Genomic DNA, 17,586 nt, shown 5'->3' on the forward strand with positions numbered 1-17,586 from the left:
TACTTTTATCCCCTAGCAATAATTATGTAAAAAATAAATGTTTAGCTTATAGAAGTATCTAAGGTCGTCTTAGCTGTTTAAATCTATGTACATCACTTTATATTTACGTATTAAATATTATGTGTTTTTTTATATTATATTGACAGAAGAAAAATCCGGACATTCCTTTGCCGTCGACAAAAACTGGTAGTTATATCCGTTGGCCTTTTGTGCCGCAAACGTGAAATTACGAATATGGGCAGGAAAAAACGTGGCAGATTTTCAGTATCCGCGCTTCGTCGCCGATCCTTTGACAAATCCACAAATCCAGCTACTAAACAGCAGTTTTTTATGGACCCCAGCAAGTAACATTTGCCTATGCCGAACACAATAACAAAAAAAAAAAGTATAAAGTAGTTGGACTTTCTACTTTTTTCGCCATGATTATTTGCTGTAGGGAAAACGTCTGCATTGTTGGAATTCCTTTTGCGAAAATTGCCACGTGACACAAAGGCGTCTGGAGCACATAGAGAATGCGCCTTTTATTGGCCTGCTCCACCGAATGTGAGCTGGAGCTGGGGATTTGGCTGCGATGGGTTTGGGCTTGGGTGGCGGCGATGGGCGTGGTGCTGGCCCAAACACAATAGGCCCGAAAATGACGTTGCAACAATTAATGTGAACAGTTTTGCAGTCGTCGTCGTTGTTTGGCCGTGATTTATAACGTGCATAAAATTTGCGGTCCTGGCAAAGCACCTACCCAACCGAAATGCCAGAGCCCCCAAAAATTTGTCAAAGGGCATCACGAATGGAGCTGAGGCCACCAAAGGAGCTAGTTCGGTTCGTGGTTGATAAACTAATCGGGATTACTCATTTCTTGAAGCTTTTAATGGCTAGTTGGATGTATACTCGAGATCTGGCTTGCAACGACTTGAATGTGTCTGAAATGAAAAAATTAAATTAAATTTTTATTTAAAAAATATAAATATCTAAATATTTTTATTAGTAATCCAATTCTATAAGCTAAAATAACAAACATAGCCAGTGTATCATTTTTAATGAAGCATAAAGAGCGTGCCATTTTAACGTTAACGTTAAAGTAAGTGTTAAGTAAAATTAGTAATATTGCCAGGTTTTATTATTTCTCTAGTTCATTTGAGTTGCAACTCTGGTGCGAGCGCCTTTTGTGGCTTTGCGACACTGGAGTTACCACGCCCCAGTTGGTAATTTATTGATAGTTGGCCGTTTCATTCGCTTCTAATAAGCCGAACCCTTCTCGCAGGACCTCCACACATTTGAGTCCTTTCTGTGTGCAGGGGGGTTGCATATTTGCGAACTATTTGCATTGCGTGATAATTTATGTGGCGAATACAAATTACATAATCGTTTGGCCGTTTATGCAAATTAATTGAAAACTTCTTACCCACTGCAAACGCTCTCGAACTCCTGTCATTTGATTTTTCTTTTCAATTTTTATTTTTCTTTTCAATTTTCATTTTTCTTTTTTTTCTCAAATCTTTGCTCTACGTTTCTTCCGCTTTTCCCAGCTCCCATTTGGCCTTTTGCAGTCGCTGCAATTTTTTTCTTTCCAATTTACAATAAAATTCAATAAGGTGTTGGGGATGGACTTAATGGAGATTGACTGACAGTAACTGCCAAATGTGTTCCGGAGCTTTATACGCGTACTACCCGTATTTGTGTTTGTAATGCAATTTTATGTGTGCTCGTGTATTATATATTGGCTAGTGTGTGTGTGTGTGTGTGTGTGGGCTTTGCTCTTTTGCAAATCTAAGTCTGTTGTGTTTTTCCTTTGGAAATAACTGGTTGGAAAAGCCGTCTGTTGACATGTCCGACGTTTCAAATTGAATTGGGAAACTTTGGCAAGATCTTAAGTCGACTTTAATTTTTTTTTACCTCTTTAATGCAATTGTATTCCATTTAATAATAAAATTATAGAAAAATGTTGGTTAGATGAAAAAACTACATTGCTAGCAAATGGTATATAATGATTTAAAGGTAAATGTCTGCAGTCCAGCAATTTAAATTTCATGCATATAAATGTACTTTCCTTGCATCACGCATACGCACTGTTGCACTTGCATGCAGCATAATGTCTTCAGTCCCTCTACTCACTTGCTTTTTTCCGGATAAGAAGATTTTTTTCCTTTTTAATTTCTAAAACTAGCAAATATAACAAATTGCAAGTGCGGAGGAAAAAGTAAAAAAAATGGACAGAGATGTTGGTTCGAGTGGATTTTACCACCAGTTTGCAACCTCTGCACAATCAGCAAAAGTCAGCCAGCTATGAACAAAAGTTAAACAGACAAAACCAAGTGCAAAGTGATGGCGGGTGGCTCCTGCAGTTGACATTTATAAATTTCACACGCAGGGCGCGTGAAATGGCATCGCCGTTTTAAAGTTGAAACATTTGCGTAATTAGCAGCCGACTTTCCCGCTGGCTGGTTAGTTGCTTGCAACCCGAAGGTGCAACAGCATATAGACCCATAAAAAGTCAACGCAGCTCCATGAAAACAAGTCGAGGGAACAACTTTAAGTGTTGGCGCAAATTGCCTTCCAAGAACTTAATTAAATTGTAACCATTTGCCTATTTTTACACACCCTACTCGCTGATTAAAAGGGTATACTCGATTCGTTTAAAAGTAAGTATCCTGTAGTTGGAAGGATGTGTTTCGGATCCTATTTACTACATATATATTTGTTTCACTAGGTAAGAAAAATGTCTTTATCTGCCTGTGATGATGAGTAACGAGTATCTGATAGTCGACTATCGCTTTCACACTGTCGGCGTGCTCCTTTTTTTGTTGGCCCTGTTGGCTTTTGGCCAAATGCATGTTTGCAAACTGAAGCGGCTGACAATTAACTAATGTCAGCCGCACAAAGTTTCGTTTGTAGATGTGGGTGGCCTTTGGACTTATGACTCTATGTTACTTCATTAGGAAATTACAAAAAAATAGCATAAAATAAAAAATATTATTGATTTTGAAGTTCTTAACTTATAAAATGTATCACACAATTTGTGTTACAATTTTTAATGCAGCATAGTGAACCAAATGCCCATTTTTAATTAACTTATACTCACTATTATTCGGTAATATAGTCGCACTTCATCGAAGTCCTTCATTTGTCATTTAATCGCATTACGCGACATTATTCAGCACATCCACTGACATCTGTCTGTTATATTGTGCGTAAAGTCAACCGATAAGCGAAGTATTTTTTTTCACCAGTAAGTGAGCATTATCAATCGCGAAATGTCCTGCGAAATCATCGGCATAATGGTCGTTGGTGGGCATCACGTTTGTCGCTTTATGCCTGCTGCTTATGAGCATTATATCTGCATTGTCACCTTGTTGGCCATTTAACATGAACGGGGCGTCCTGTGCTTTCCAATTCCGAGTCCTGGCTATCGTGCTCCTGTGTCCACCCACCTGGGCCACCCTCTGCCAGCCGTATTCCGCTTTACCGGCGGTTTAAGGACATCGCTGTCATCGTTACTGTTACGACCACCACTCCCACCATTTTTCCGACCTCCCATGTCGTGTTGTTCGCCCAGGAAGAAGAAAAAACCCCGATTATCCTGTTTTTTTTCGATAGATTCACTTTCCATGGATTCAAAGCGAGGGTTTTGCCTTTGTGAGCTATTCAATTAGTGGATGCGACTACAGTGAATCCAAATCTATCATATGTAATAAGGTGAATACATTTAATTTAGCATTGGTATGCATAGACTTTTTAGGTAATCTAAATAAAATATTCCTTAACTACAAGCTTAGTACTATTGTGCGTTTTTATATAATACACTCAAAATATTAATTAGAATATTCTAAAATAATTTTTGCTAAGTGTACGCTATGGTAGATCAGCCAGTAAGCGAATAATTCGGTCCAAACAAGCAACGCAGTCCTCCTAACGTGCTCATTTGAGTGGAATCACTTAATGGTTTTATGCGCTTATCATTATCATCCCAGAACGACTAGCAAGAGGGCAGGACACCATCGGTTCGGGGGGAAACAATGGCCAGGACGAGGGATATAGACGGCACAGGACAGGACGATGCGCCGCCGTTGATTCAATCAAATTTGTGTGCTTGTTCGCGGGCATTTTTATCTGGCGGATGTTTGGCTCGCTGTCAGCGCTAAAAATGTTTGCGCCTCGTCATTGTTTTAATGCGAAACACACGCACACACACTTATGCCGCACACACACACACACACAATGCGATTTCTGCTCCTAATGTTTCACTTTTTGGAGCGTGACGGAGAAAGGTGAAAGTTCGCCGGGCGGCACGGCCCACAAATAAGGAAGTAATATGTCGCCGCCATGGCCATCAAATCCAGACGAGGGTTTGTCCTCCACTGAACTCGTCCTGCTGCAGGAATTCGCTTGGAATGAGTACACAGTAAGAAATATTTAATCTAATTATTGATACATTTTTAAGGAAATTAACCTGTATTTGTACATGCAACGCATAAATCAGAGGCATATATCTCCAATTCAGACCGTGATTTCGATCGGATCGGAAAGCAATCATCGCAAATCTGGCAGGTGGTCCTCCTTTGAGTAGAAAAGCTGTTCCGCCCTTCGATAGACTATTATCGGTGATCACAATTGCGCTTAATATTTGGTCCTGCTTAAAAAACTATTAAAGTTGTTATTTAAATAGTTATTGCATAATGTTACCTGAGGCTTAAAGTTCACTTTTCTTGTGACGATGCGCAAAAACTTTTTTGGCCCTACAATTTGCTCCTTGTGGATCTATATGGCACCTGTTTTTAATAACCCAAAGGTTGAACTGCCATTGTGGCCAGCAAACAACACACTTACCACTACCACAACTGCAAGTGCCACAATAATAATGATGTGCAACATGGTTATTCTGAAACCGATCGAAAAATGGGTAAAGTCTAAAGTAACGCTTACTTACAAACAATAATCAAGTTAGCAACACTTTTGCGCATGCTTTTAAAATTAACAACACTTTTTGTTCAGTAGTGTTGAAAGATACTTTTGTGTTTACTCTAAAATATTGTTATTGCTATAAATTTTGAGATTAAAGTTTATGTTATGGTTATTTCTTGCCGACAATCGAATGGAGCAGTAGACATTATTTGGGCCACCTTCGAGCAGACTTCCCTCGGCTCCAAACGTGGATTTATCATAGTTTGTTAGTACAATGGCACTAATAACTCTCGGATCACTCTAAAAAATAACATGCTAATTAAAAGTTAAATTTCCAATTTACTTATGGTAACCTCTTGTGTATAACGAAACTTGTGCGAGACTTTGGCTCTTCTTCTGCCTGGAACGAATATGTTTTTATTGAGCAGCAGAATATCCGATTTCCTTAAATGTCCAATAATTGCAACATGCTCGGCATTTCCCAAGTCGAGTGTCAACCAAAGTAGAAATATTAAAGCAATAGTAAATTGCCACTTCAGAAATATCATTTCAAAACTTTTAAAATTTATAACCAAATTTTGATAAAGATTACATTTTCCTTAATTCTAAAGACCACATTCAGTAATCCGCCAGCTGAACCATGGAGAATTTTATTTAACGCTTTAAAACATTTTTATATTTATTTTTTTACAAATTGTGTATGTTTCAGTCGAGCTCCACTCGATTTTTACCACTCATCTTTATCTGGCTGCTGGCCTTTTGTCAGCTTTTCAGCACCGGTGTTTCGCCCCTTTTCTTCATTACATTTCAACCCTCTTGGCTGCTGTCACTGCCATTGAACCGCATTTGTTTAAAAGATTGATGACCAACAATTGACTGCAGGCTCGCATCCTTCCGCCCCCCGGTTGCTTTTGTTTTTTTTTGTTTTTTTTTTTGCCTGCTCCTGCTCCTGACATAATGTGCTCAATATTTATGAGCCGCAGATCCGCACAGACACTTCAAGTTTCCCGTAATCGAAGAAGAAGAGCAATGAGCACGGCCATGACCTGTAAAACTTGCGGAATGATTTCATTAATTTAATGTACAACAATGTGACTTGTCACTTGTCAACTTTTTGGTCGGAACTTGGCCGGGGGTGGTAAATCAGTTCATATTAGTCTAATGCCCCGAGGGGGGGATAAAACTCACTTAGTGCCGAGAAAAGTTTGCCGACAACATGTCATTGATTTCATACACGCTGCATGCCCAGGACGCAGGACTCAGGACGCAGGACACAAAAAGGACAAGACAAGGATCTTAAAAAGTGCCGCATGCAGGCTACGATGCATCATCACGGTTGTCAGCCACATTTACTCGACATTTAACTTATGCCAAGTGCAGATGCGATGGAGACGACGGCCACGAACAGGAAACCGGAAAGGAAGGATGTGAAGTTCCTGGCGGGCGGTTCTAATTCTATAAGAGCAAGGCTGAGGTTCTGAGAATAATAAATTACGACTAACTAGTTAAGGTTTTCTTCTACTATCGCGCTTACCTTTTTATTTACTATACTTATTGAATCAGCTACCATTTTTCACATGAATCATCTGCGGATTAAGGATGCTTCCTTAAAGAAACGCATTTTCCGAGCAAATAAGCCACGCCGGAAAAACAAATTAAGGATGCGCAATCGACACGAAATGAAACCCCTAAAGAACTCAGTCAGCTACTTTATCACCCGGAGAGATATTGCCACCCCATCCCGGGAAAATTGGAAAGACCCCAGCTAACCTAATGACAGACCACGCGAACACCCTTACAAACGATATTACTACAGACTTTTACGACACTTTTCATTAGCAGCCGCACTTGTTGTTGTCGCGGGTAGCCGGAAACTTTCTTTTGTATCTGGGAAATGTCTTGGACCTGGTGGCAGTGTCTTATTTTCCACACACCCCTAGTGGGAGTTATTAACCCTTAACCACACGTTACCATTTATAACCCGGACAAAGTGAACCGAGCGCGTTAAGCTGACAATGGCAACAAATTTTTTCCTTTTTGCCGTCTATTGTGCCCGGAATCTGGTGGCAGCCACCATTCAATTGTGGTTCTTTTCCTCTTTGTCTGCGGTTTATGGCTTTTAATTCGTTCTGAGCCTCGATTCTTAAGGGTGCCCAAGTGGATTTCGCACTGACATCAACGGATATTGTGTGATAATTGCCAGGAAAAATATTCGACATTTTCCGAGCGTACATTTCGTTTGCATTTAAATGGGAAAATTAATTAATCATTCCAGATTTGTATTCATTTAAAACACTTCAGTTGAGCAATATCAAAATTAACCGATCGAAAATCGAAAATTAAGTATCTTAAGTGGCTTGATACTTATTGATAGATAGATATAAGTACTTTTGAGGTAGGTAGTTTGATTGAGCGTATAAAAAAAGTATTAGATAGTTGGAGTGGGCAATTCGATTAATTCTGATAAGACGTAGTTTTCCGTGGGTATATAAGCTGATCTTCACTAGTGGCAGAGAAAATATTGTTAATTGGACAGTAAAATGAAAGCCATCACCGTTTGCCTTCTGGTTCTGGTTTCGGCCAGCTGTCTGCTGACCACTCGGGTAAGATTTGCCAATTAAAAAAATTAACTTATATATATTAAATATTTCTTTGTTTCAGGCCAATTCCATAGAACTGCTGGACGAGAGCTTGGACTATGATTTTGACTTTGAATCGGAACTGGAGCAGTTGCTGGATGAACTGGACAATGACACTGACTACATGGATGTGGAGGCACAGGGCTTTATTAGAACCTGCCGCAAAATCCTTCGCAAGGCTTTGAAAACGGTTCGAGGCACCAACTGTATTATCAAGGAAGTGACAAACATCCTCAGCTCCTGCACCAGCTACGTGGATGCTATTGATGCCTGTGGCACTGCCATTCCCAAGGATGTGGCCAAGATTGTGGACTCCGTTAAGCAGATTATCAAAATCTGCGACGATATTCTACATCTGCATTCGAAACTTTGTAAATCGGATAAATCCGTGGGTTCGACCATCAAAAACTCGTCCAAATGTTTCTGGAAATTGTTCAAGGCATCCATGAAGCTGACCCGAAAGATCAATAAGACCTTAAAACTGATTGCCAAATTGCCAGCTGATACCAGTTCCTGCTTCGTAAATGCCACCAATAAGGTCACGGCGTCCTTCAACTCTTTTCTGCCCAACATTGATGTCTGCATCGAGTCTATGTAAATATATTATAAAAAAATAAAAACTCTTAAGCTTACAGCAGATTAGATTTGAATTCCTGAGCGTTTGTTCCCAAACCACTTATGAACAATAATATAGTGTTTTGATTATTTTGATTTCGTTCCATTAAGATAAGATTACTTCAATTTACAACTGTGAGCCGAACTAAAGTGATTCGATTAAGATTCGTTAATTAATACTGTACTGTAATACTGATATGGAAAAGTAAGCTATTAATTATAAATTACAATTAGAGGGATCTTACTAACGATATGTATAATTACTTTTTGGCGAGGTCTCTGAATTTATACTTTATTGGCATTTAGCAAAAACAGATTTTAAGGTAACACTGAAATAGCAGTCAAAAATGTTCGTCATAAATTTAGAAATTATTTAGTTCGATTCGGGCACGGCAGCACGGAACATGTCCCAGATAAATAATATATTCATAAAGCTGCGAGCCCGTCTGCGGGAGCGCGATATCAAGTTGTGGGAGGAGCCGTACTACTTCGAGGAGGTGGGCAGTATCGAGTCGGAGATGGACCGCCTGGCCAGGGACATCAGTGGCGAGCTGGGCATCAGCGTGTCGGACTGCAGGATTGCCTTGACCGAATTGCAGGATGGTGCCTTGAGGAAGCTGGCGGCTCGCAAGGAGTTCAATGACACCGGATTGGCCACGTTCAATGTGCGCTGTGTGGACAGCGCGGGTGGCACCGTGCAGATGCTGGAGATCAAGTGTTCGCTGGGTGGACTGGGCTCCGATTTGCAAGCGGAGGTGGCCAAGAAGCTGGATATCGATGATCCCAGTCATGTGAAGTGCATCTCCGCAGGACGCATAATCAATGGGCATAAGACACTGGCCTCGCAGGGGCTCAAAACCAATCAGCACCTCATGGTGGTTGTGGGTGGAACTAGTGGAGTTCAGGAGTTGCACGAACGTATCCAAAGGATTCGTGCGGACTTGGAGATAGTTGCGGATGCAGATCGCTTTATGGAAATGGAGGATCAGGATGGACGCCCAATTTTCCTGCCACGAGAGGAAAATCGATCCCTATTGATGGCCTTGAGCATGTACGAAGTGGCCAGAGTTGCCATGCGTAAGGAGAACTTCGATGAGGCTCTACTTATCCTACTCGAGGCCGATGAACTCTTCTCCCAATGTGACTCAAAGCTCCTGGAAGGAGTGGATAACTATGCCTTAATCAATCTAGATATTGTGTGGTGCTATCTGCGCCTGAAGAACATCACCCAACTACCAGATGCACAGCGACGTTTGGATATCTGCGAGAGGGGCTTTGTCAAGAGCTACGGCGAGCAGTTCATTCGATTGTTCTCGATAAAGGGTCCAAGTAGCCCGGAAAGAGCTTTGATCATGAGACTGCACCTGCTCCAAGGTGTGCTCCTCTTTCACCAAAATCGGCGGGATGAGGCCTACGAAAAACTGGAGGTGGCGACAATGGACTTGAATGAGGTCAAGATGAATGACACTGAGCTTAGCACTCTCGTTGAAATGGGCTATGAGGAATTGGATGCCAGGTTGGCCTTGAGATCCTGTGCGGGTCAAGTGGATAGGGCCATTCAATTTATCCAGGAACGCAGCGAGAGAATCCGTGAGGAGCGCCAGAAATCGGCTGCCGAGAGGAAAGTCAACCAAGAGATGATTTCTGCCGGTCAGGGAGAAGAATGGATTAATCCGCGCAGCATTATTAGGCTCATGGAAATGGGCTACGAAAGGCGTTTGGTTGTGGAGGCTTTGAAGAGGACCAAAAATAATCTCGATCGCAGTTTGGATCTACTGCAGCGCCATTCAGATGAACTTAGGGCCCGTCTGCCCCCCATTCCTCCTGTCGATGAATCGCTACTTACCACTCTTCAGCACCTTGGATTTTCGGAAATTTCCGCTCGAGATGCTCTGGAAACTACGGGCAACAGTTTCCAAAAATCTCTGAAATTTCTATTGAAAAGTTTCCCCAATGAATCGGAATTACTTCCTGTTATTGAAACCATCACAAAGATTTTGGAGGTTCAAGGACCTTCGAGCTCAACTAGTGCAACTGCAAATAGCACCACCTCACACGTAGACTTATCCACCAGCAAGGTGAACATGCTCAAGACTGTTCTTAGTGAGGCCAAGTCGGAGATTGAGTCTTACAATGCCTTCAAGAGATTCAACGAGAACCTCGCCGAAAACAGCAACCACTACTTAAACTTGCCCTTGGATCAGGAGGAGCAAATTCTGATCGAGTATAAACGTTTGCTCGAGGGCTAATAAGAAAAAAATTATTTTTAAAAAATATTTGTAAATCAAAAATAGCCAATAAATAAGTACGTATAAATATTTATTGTTGCTTTGTACTATTCTTAATATCTTTTTTCACCATGTTACCATTTCATTTCACAGCCATCACACTATAAGCTGAATGGTACCTTTTTGTGGCCAAAAAGCCATTTTTCAAAAGTCCGTAATACTAAGATCTGATTACGCCATTTTATTTTGGTAACAAAATTAAATATTAAATTAAATATTAAATTTAATATTTTAATTAAATTTTGGCATCATAAAAGATATGGGCTAGTGTAACCCAATACAAAAAAAAATACTCCTAATATTTTCCTTCGTTCCTGAGTTACCATCAAAAAAATATATAAGGGGCGGTGTCACGCCCACAATTTTTGGTATCATATCTTAGGCCTAGTATAACCCAATAAAAACAGAGTAAAAACAGAAGCTAAATATCTCCCTCCCTTTTGATGTTATTAATTTTGGCCACAAAAAGGTTCAGCCCTATAGTGCATCCCTTCAAAATCTCAACTACTTAATGCCCAGCAAAGTATGCTATGCATTTTGGTTGCTGATGTGGTTGCTGCTATTTGCTCACTCATGTGCATAACGTCACAGTTTTTCACAATGTTGTGTATGTGTGTGTGTTGTTGTGTGCGCGTGCTCTTTGCGTGTGACTGACTTTGTGAAAATTAATAAGTTTTCAGACCCTCGCCAATCTGCCAATGCCATGCGAAAGTTCTGCAGATGATGCCCAAATAATTTGTCGTCCTGTTTTGTGGCGTTATTTCCAAATCGTTAAACCTAAAATAAACTCCGCTCAGCTTATTTCACTCTTCCATTTCTTTCTTCATTTCGTGTTTTTTTTTCGGTTTACGTTGATTTATTATATATGCGAAATGGCGCACACATTTTGAGTGGCTGACATTTTCACTTGACTGCGATTTCCTTCGCTTCTCCACGGCTAAATCGAGCATTCAGTGGTTTCACAAAAAATATAACCGCACCGAAAAGCCATTTTGCAGATTGTTTTCTACTTTTATAGGTGAGCAGCTGTCTGGAAGGATTAATCGCTAGAACTAACTTTTTATATTATTTATTTAATTTATGTAATGAATTTTTAAATCATATTTAGGTAGGAGGGCATATACTTAGGTGGAGTCTTTAATCTGGAATATGCATTAAAATAATAAGTTTGTTTAAGGAGCTCGCCTTGTTTCTTGTTTCAATAAGATCTCGCGTTGTGTCACGAAAATGCCAAAAAATGTTGAAGCAAAAATCGCGCAAAAAATGTCAAAATATTGTTCGAGGACGCGGCGGCCTGTCTTATTTAGTAGCGAAAATGAGCAGCGGCAGGCATATCCTTGCTGGCAAAAAAAAAGAAGTGGGTTTGGCAGACGGAGGACACCGTTTAGATTTTGTTCCTTTTTTCAAAATGTGCAAAGGGCTGGGGAAAAACGAAAAAAAGGGGCAGGGGAATGCCTCACTGGGGCGCGCATTCTTTGGCTGATTTCCGCTGTTTGTTAGTAGAGGTTGCAGCTACACTAAGAAAAAATCAGTATAATTTATCTATTATGTATTTGTAAAAAAAATAATAATAATAATAATTGTAATAATTGTATTTTGGGAGCAAAACTGCTACTTTTTGATCGGCTTTCATTGTCAAAGAAAGTCAAGAGTTTTTCTCTCAGTGCTGCTGCTTTGGCGTTTGTTGCTGGCTGTTGTTGGCGTTGCTAGATGTTGTTGTCATCTGGCTGTTGATGACAACATTATCATTGTAGCTGCAAGTGGCAGTTGTTGCTGCTGCCACTGCTGTTTGTCCTCATTATCGTTTGTCCCATGCTCTTCTCATGTCTTTTGGCATTTGCATTTCCATAATAATAAGAAACTTTTTTCGTGTTCCCTGGGCAACTTTAATGGGTTTGTAATGTAGCTGAAGTGAACTCAACTCAGTTGCTGTCCTTTTGTGGAGATATATGCCTCCGATTCGGATCTTAAAAGACTTGAGAACTGCACTAAAATGTAAGCCATGCATTTAAATGTTATGTCTCAAGTTCTTTTCTGCCGAAAACAAAAAGTTTTTAAATTGTACAAAACTCAAAATTTTTTTAGCATTTTGCTTGAGTTAATTAAAAAAAGATTGCTCATCAACTTAACCGCAAGAAGTGTCGCATAAATTACAAATTAGTTAATTCAGCCTGGGAACAACCAACCCTCACAACTTTCCCAGTGAACTTTGTAACCTTCTACCACCCAGCAGCTTCATCATTATGGCCAACATTATCTGCTGTGCTTAGGAAAGTGAAAATAATGCAAATGATAAAATTATTTAATGATGCGGAAGTGCGTTGATAAGCAAACGACAAATAATCGCTGCCAAAAATACTTGCCTCGCATTTTTCGCTATTTTTTCCATTTAATAAAGGCTATATAGTGGGATAAATTATACAACAAAATATATATATATCTCCCAACTTTCCCAAATTGTTTATATATTTTTTAACTATAGGGTATTATTCCACTAATCCAAGAGTATTTGTTAGTCAAGGGCAGTTTTCCTTTGTTCTCTTATTAAAGTCCATGCCATCCCATAATGCTCAGCTGTACTTGGGCCTATGCAATTTGAGTTGAAATCTATTTACGTTTCACTGGATCCTCGGAAAAGTTTCCCTAATGAGATGAGACCGAAGTCTCATGTGGCAACAGGCGAACTTTATGTGCTCATAAAGTCAAGTTCCATCGCCATTCGCATCGCGTATTGGAGCTCCAAAATGAGTCCATAACTTTTCCGTAATTTACCATTTCATTATGTGAACAGTTTAGTAAGTGTAAAAAATGCACAAATTAAAAGCGAGCCTTACTTTATAGACATTGCATACCATGTACCTTTTATTTTGTCGCCTCTGGTGCAATAAGTACTTATCCCGCCGACGACTAAAATTAATTTGGCGCCAAAGGACGAAAAAAATAAATACAGTTGTTGGATACGCTCATTCACAGAGTTCGTTATTTTGTCAAATAAAAAACTGGGGGCGTTAAAGGGGTTGGACCCAGGGGGTGTGAAAATGGATGTGTTGGGGGTGGGGTCTTATTTGGCAAACTGATTTGAGTTCACTCAAATTGATGTGTGTTGTTCACAAATTGTTTTAAGTGAAAAGTTAAACGGACTTTTAATGAAATTCCATCAAGCGGAGACCATGGAAAGTAAGTTAAGGTGAACAAAATTTGTAGAGGGTTTTTTTTTGATTAAACTACCTTTTTATATATTTATATATTTATATTTATATTTATATATTATTATTTTTTTTTAATTTCATATATTTGCAAATCTTATGGAATATTCATAATTTCAGCTTATAGCTTCTGATATACTGTTCCGTGTAGTTTTGCGATTTTTTGCGGTTTTGTTCACTTGGATCCACCCACATTCAGTCATTTATTCGTGCAACAGCCTGAGGTTATGTTTTGTCGTGTTTTGTGCTGCAATGTTGCACCTACATAAAATGGCTAAATGATGCGTTAAAAATGAGAGGAGACCTTCGTTTCGGGGCAGAATCAAATTGCAATGGGTGGTGGGAGGACAATGGGGCAACCGGACAAACTGTCGCAGTCACAAATTTTGTCTGCTGTAGGACAAGGCCTACAAGGATATTTTGGGTGTGGGAATGAGCTCGTAAAGTCCCCGGAAAAGGCAACATTTGCTAATGACAAACAATTGCAGCAGTTTGCCACGATGGCGGTGGCATGAGGTCCCAAAGTGCCACACCTCCAAACTTGCACTCCACTCCAACTTTTATTATTATGCAACGTGCGTTTCGCACCGCAAAAATCCGCAAAACACAGCAAAAAAAATCATGCAAAATTTAAGGGAAAACCCTTTAGTTTCAGGCGTGGCATGTGCAGCACATAAATTTTCCTTGGTATTTTTTATGGCCTAGGTATATATATTTTTAAGCTGTTCCCTTTTTATTTTCGGTATTTTAATTGCAATGAAAGTGTGGTTGAAAAAAATGAACTTATGAGCGCTTTTTATGCATTCATAATAACCAGAGACACTGTCACATGGACCACAAGTTGCTGTAACGGCGCAGCTCTATGATTTGTGGCATATTTATGTAAATTTGTGGTTTTTACCCACTGCCAGTTGAACATCTCTTCAGAGCCCGGCTAAAAAAGGCCACCTTAAAAACAGCCGGCAGCAGGTGTTGTGGCCGACCAATTAGTGGGAGTTCCGGCCAGAATCGCTTTTACGATGGCCAACTTAAGAATTGGGAATGGGAGCTTAGGGACAGTGTAGCTATTTGTCGCGATTTCAAGTTTGTATAAATCTTATGGCTATACTTCTGTTAAAGTAATATATTTTCTAAAAACAACAAAGTATTTTAAAATCCCTATCTGGTATAATATGTATGCACAATTTGTTTATGATATTAATTAAATTCCAACTTATACATTTAGGCAGTTAGTAGAGTAAGTTCTTATAACGAAGACCATCCAAATTATGGTGCATCTGCTCATTTGAAAGGCTTGACCACTGCAAAAACAGGACCTCGTGGACAATTGGCCCACCCTTCGTTGGTCTGCTGACAATGTCCTTGTCGTCCTGAGTGACCTGAGCAAAACCGAGCTGAACTGTCGCTGCCATCGACGACAGGTGTGCATGATTTATGAGATTTACATATCAGTCCGCTGGCCGATGAAGCGCGTTGATGCGGCGTCACCGCCAGGCGGACATCGGTGACAAGATACAGATATAGATATAGATAGCTTCGGAGGGGGTGACAGCAAGTATGTTAGCCATGTCCGCCAGAAATAGGCTAAAATGAAATGCAAATTTGTGCACTGATTGATGATATTACGCTTGTTAAGGTCAACTCCCACACTTTGCCAAAGTTCCCCAACTACTATCGCACTTCTTCCTTTTTCATGGCTTTTCCCCATATGGCAAATGAATTTCAAAGCGACAGGGAATAAAAGGACAATGAAAAAAGTTGCATACTTTGGGGCTGTAGGGAAAAAGATACTTTTGTACTGCTACATTTCAGGCGGAAAGTGGCTTGAAAGACATTTTAAGTGCTCTACATTTAATATAAAAGCTAAAAAGTTAAAAAGTAAAAATATATTCAGAAAGAATTCAAAGTAATATAAAATCAAGTATATGAACTGTTTATACTTTTTGATCACAATTTTTAATTACTGATTACTCTTTCTCGAGAGGAAAAAATTCCAAATGTAATCGGATTGCAAAGAGAAATTTTCGGAAACACTCTGAAATCATCTAACGAACAACCCATTTCCAAAAATCCTGCATGTACGCCTCTTTCCCACGGCTGCAACGTGCTCATTAACTAGACGTGGCATGCCTGGCAGACGACAGCATATCGCCTGCCCCTCCGTATAATGCCGTCCGCCCCCATATCATGTGGCAACTGCCCCCTCTTAAATCTGCAGAAAATCAGCGGCAGGCAACATGTGTTCCTGATATTTTTATGGCATTGGATACATGCAGTCGGGGTCTCAGTTTATCGGTGGCAAGGAGCAGGAGAAGCCTAAGCTGCCTAATTGTTATGTGCACAATTCGCAAGCAACGGGCATAAACAGCACTGTGATTTGCAGACCTACAAGCCTACATGCCACGCACACCAAGGACACCAAGGACCATATAGGACCAAAGACCACGGCAGAGTCATAAAATTTTCATCTGGCAGTAGTTTTAACGACTCAAATCGGACTTAAGGGCTCACCGAGGACATTAATCCTCGGCGAGGAATGAGGAAGAAAGTGTCCTCACTGAAATTTGCTGACGTAAGCATTAATGAAATTGTTGGGATCCTTGTATGACTAAGCACTTAAGACGAAAATGTGCTCATAACTATATAAAATTAAGGAATATTCTATTATTAAAAAAAGGTAAATTTAATGGCTAAGCAATGAGTATAGGTTTTTGTAAAATAATTAATTACCTAAAAACTTGTATACATTAATATATAACTAATAAATCTCGCATAAAAGCTGCGTATATTTCTTCAATTGAGCCCTAAATCTCTGAAATCGCTGTTTAATTTTATGGCTGCTTCATTATTAGGACAATAACCGACGTTGCCCGCTGCTGGTTAACACCCTGCTCCTCTGGCCCTTAACCCCGGAAGGCCCCACGTGTTCGATTTTACTGCCGGCCAAGGGTTTCACTCCTTTCTGCTGATCAATAAAATGGAAGCTAAATCAATTAGCCAATGGCGGGGGCTGGGAAACTTCTTGGCACTTTCATGAACTTCTGGCCGGTAATTAAAATCCACCCACAATACCAATCTGTACTGGAACAGATTTCACTAATTACTTTTATGACCCAAATTTGCTGAATGCGCAGTTTGCTATAAATTTCTACCTTTGAGCGGTAATAAACCCCGGGAACATCAGTTGCAGACTAGATATTGCCATCAATGGCTTGGTCAAAGATTTTGTCCTGTTAATACCCTGTATTCCTGGATGGATCTTGGGGTATTTGGGCAATCTACATCTGTTGAAAAGTGTGGTAACTGTCAATAATCTAAAATGTATGGTATTGAGATCCAAAATATTTCAGTTTTTATATTTGTTTTTAATTTTAAATTTCAATAACTTTTTTTAAAATCTTTTATAATGAAATAATAGGTATCTTTTGGTTGGGAAGACGAACGCCGACTTTTTCTTAGAACATTTTCTTTTTATTCGTTTCAGTCACTTCTCTCGCCATTTCCGAACTAATCGAAGACGCTTTCTGCCAGAATTTATTGCTGCTTCGGCGGGGGCGTGGCAGGCGGTGGGCGGCTAAGATGTAGACGAAGAGGAGGCGTGGCAGGGGCAAAAACTGCTCCTTTGACCTGTCTGCCTCAGTCACTGTTGTTGCTGTTGCTATTGTTATATATTTCTCCTTCTTTATCGCCCGAAGCTCTGCAAACAAGTTTCTTGTGTCCCGACAAAAAAGGAACCAACATGAAAAAATGGACCAAACAAAATAAGGGAAAATATATTACAGAAAAAAACTCTTTTCGCCGTCAGCTGCTCGATTGCAGAAAACTCGTTGCGCTTGTTGCGCGTTTTGTTGTGAATTATAAAGAAAATAAAAAGGGAGCAAATTACATGAAATCTTGCTTAGGAATGGGTGGGCCTTTGATGTTTTTAGGCCGTCTAATAAG

At 39.9% G+C, this 17,586-nt stretch overlaps 3 protein-coding genes and 1 pseudogene across 3 annotated transcripts; 3 read left to right on the forward strand and 1 right to left on the reverse strand.

The window, feature by feature from the left end:
• Window positions 1-3,612: 3,612 nt before the first annotated feature.
• On the reverse strand, window positions 3,613-5,053 carry LOC27207539. Its single transcript, XM_044923259.1, has 3 exons — window positions 4,822-5,053; window positions 4,678-4,752; window positions 3,613-4,624 (listed from the first exon to the last, which is right to left on the reverse strand). The coding sequence occupies exons 1-3, from the start codon at window positions 4,864-4,866 to the stop codon at window positions 4,325-4,327; spliced, it is 420 nt and encodes a 139-aa protein (XP_044779194.1). The 5' UTR covers window positions 4,867-5,053; the 3' UTR covers window positions 3,613-4,324.
• Window positions 5,052-7,287, forward strand: LOC27209311 (annotated as a pseudogene).
• An 84-nt stretch (window positions 7,288-7,371) lies between these two features.
• On the forward strand, window positions 7,372-8,192 carry LOC6729629. The gene is made up of 2 exons (XM_002104901.4): window positions 7,372-7,499; window positions 7,558-8,192. The coding sequence occupies exons 1-2, from the start codon at window positions 7,437-7,439 to the stop codon at window positions 8,131-8,133; spliced, it is 639 nt and encodes a 212-aa protein (XP_002104937.1). The 5' UTR covers window positions 7,372-7,436; the 3' UTR covers window positions 8,134-8,192.
• Window positions 8,193-8,457: 265 nt separating this feature from the next.
• LOC6729630 (NEDD8 ultimate buster 1) lies at window positions 8,458-10,472 on the forward strand. The gene has a single exon (XM_002104902.4). The coding sequence runs from the start codon at window positions 8,555-8,557 to the stop codon at window positions 10,397-10,399; it is 1,845 nt and encodes a 614-aa protein (XP_002104938.1). The 5' UTR covers window positions 8,458-8,554; the 3' UTR covers window positions 10,400-10,472.
• The last annotated feature ends 7,114 nt before the right edge of the window (window positions 10,473-17,586 follow it).

The sequence above is a fragment of the Drosophila simulans genome, chromosome 3R, assembly GCF_016746395.2.
Source record: "Drosophila simulans strain w501 chromosome 3R, Prin_Dsim_3.1, whole genome shotgun sequence".
Taxonomy (NCBI): domain Eukaryota; kingdom Metazoa; phylum Arthropoda; class Insecta; order Diptera; family Drosophilidae; genus Drosophila; species Drosophila simulans.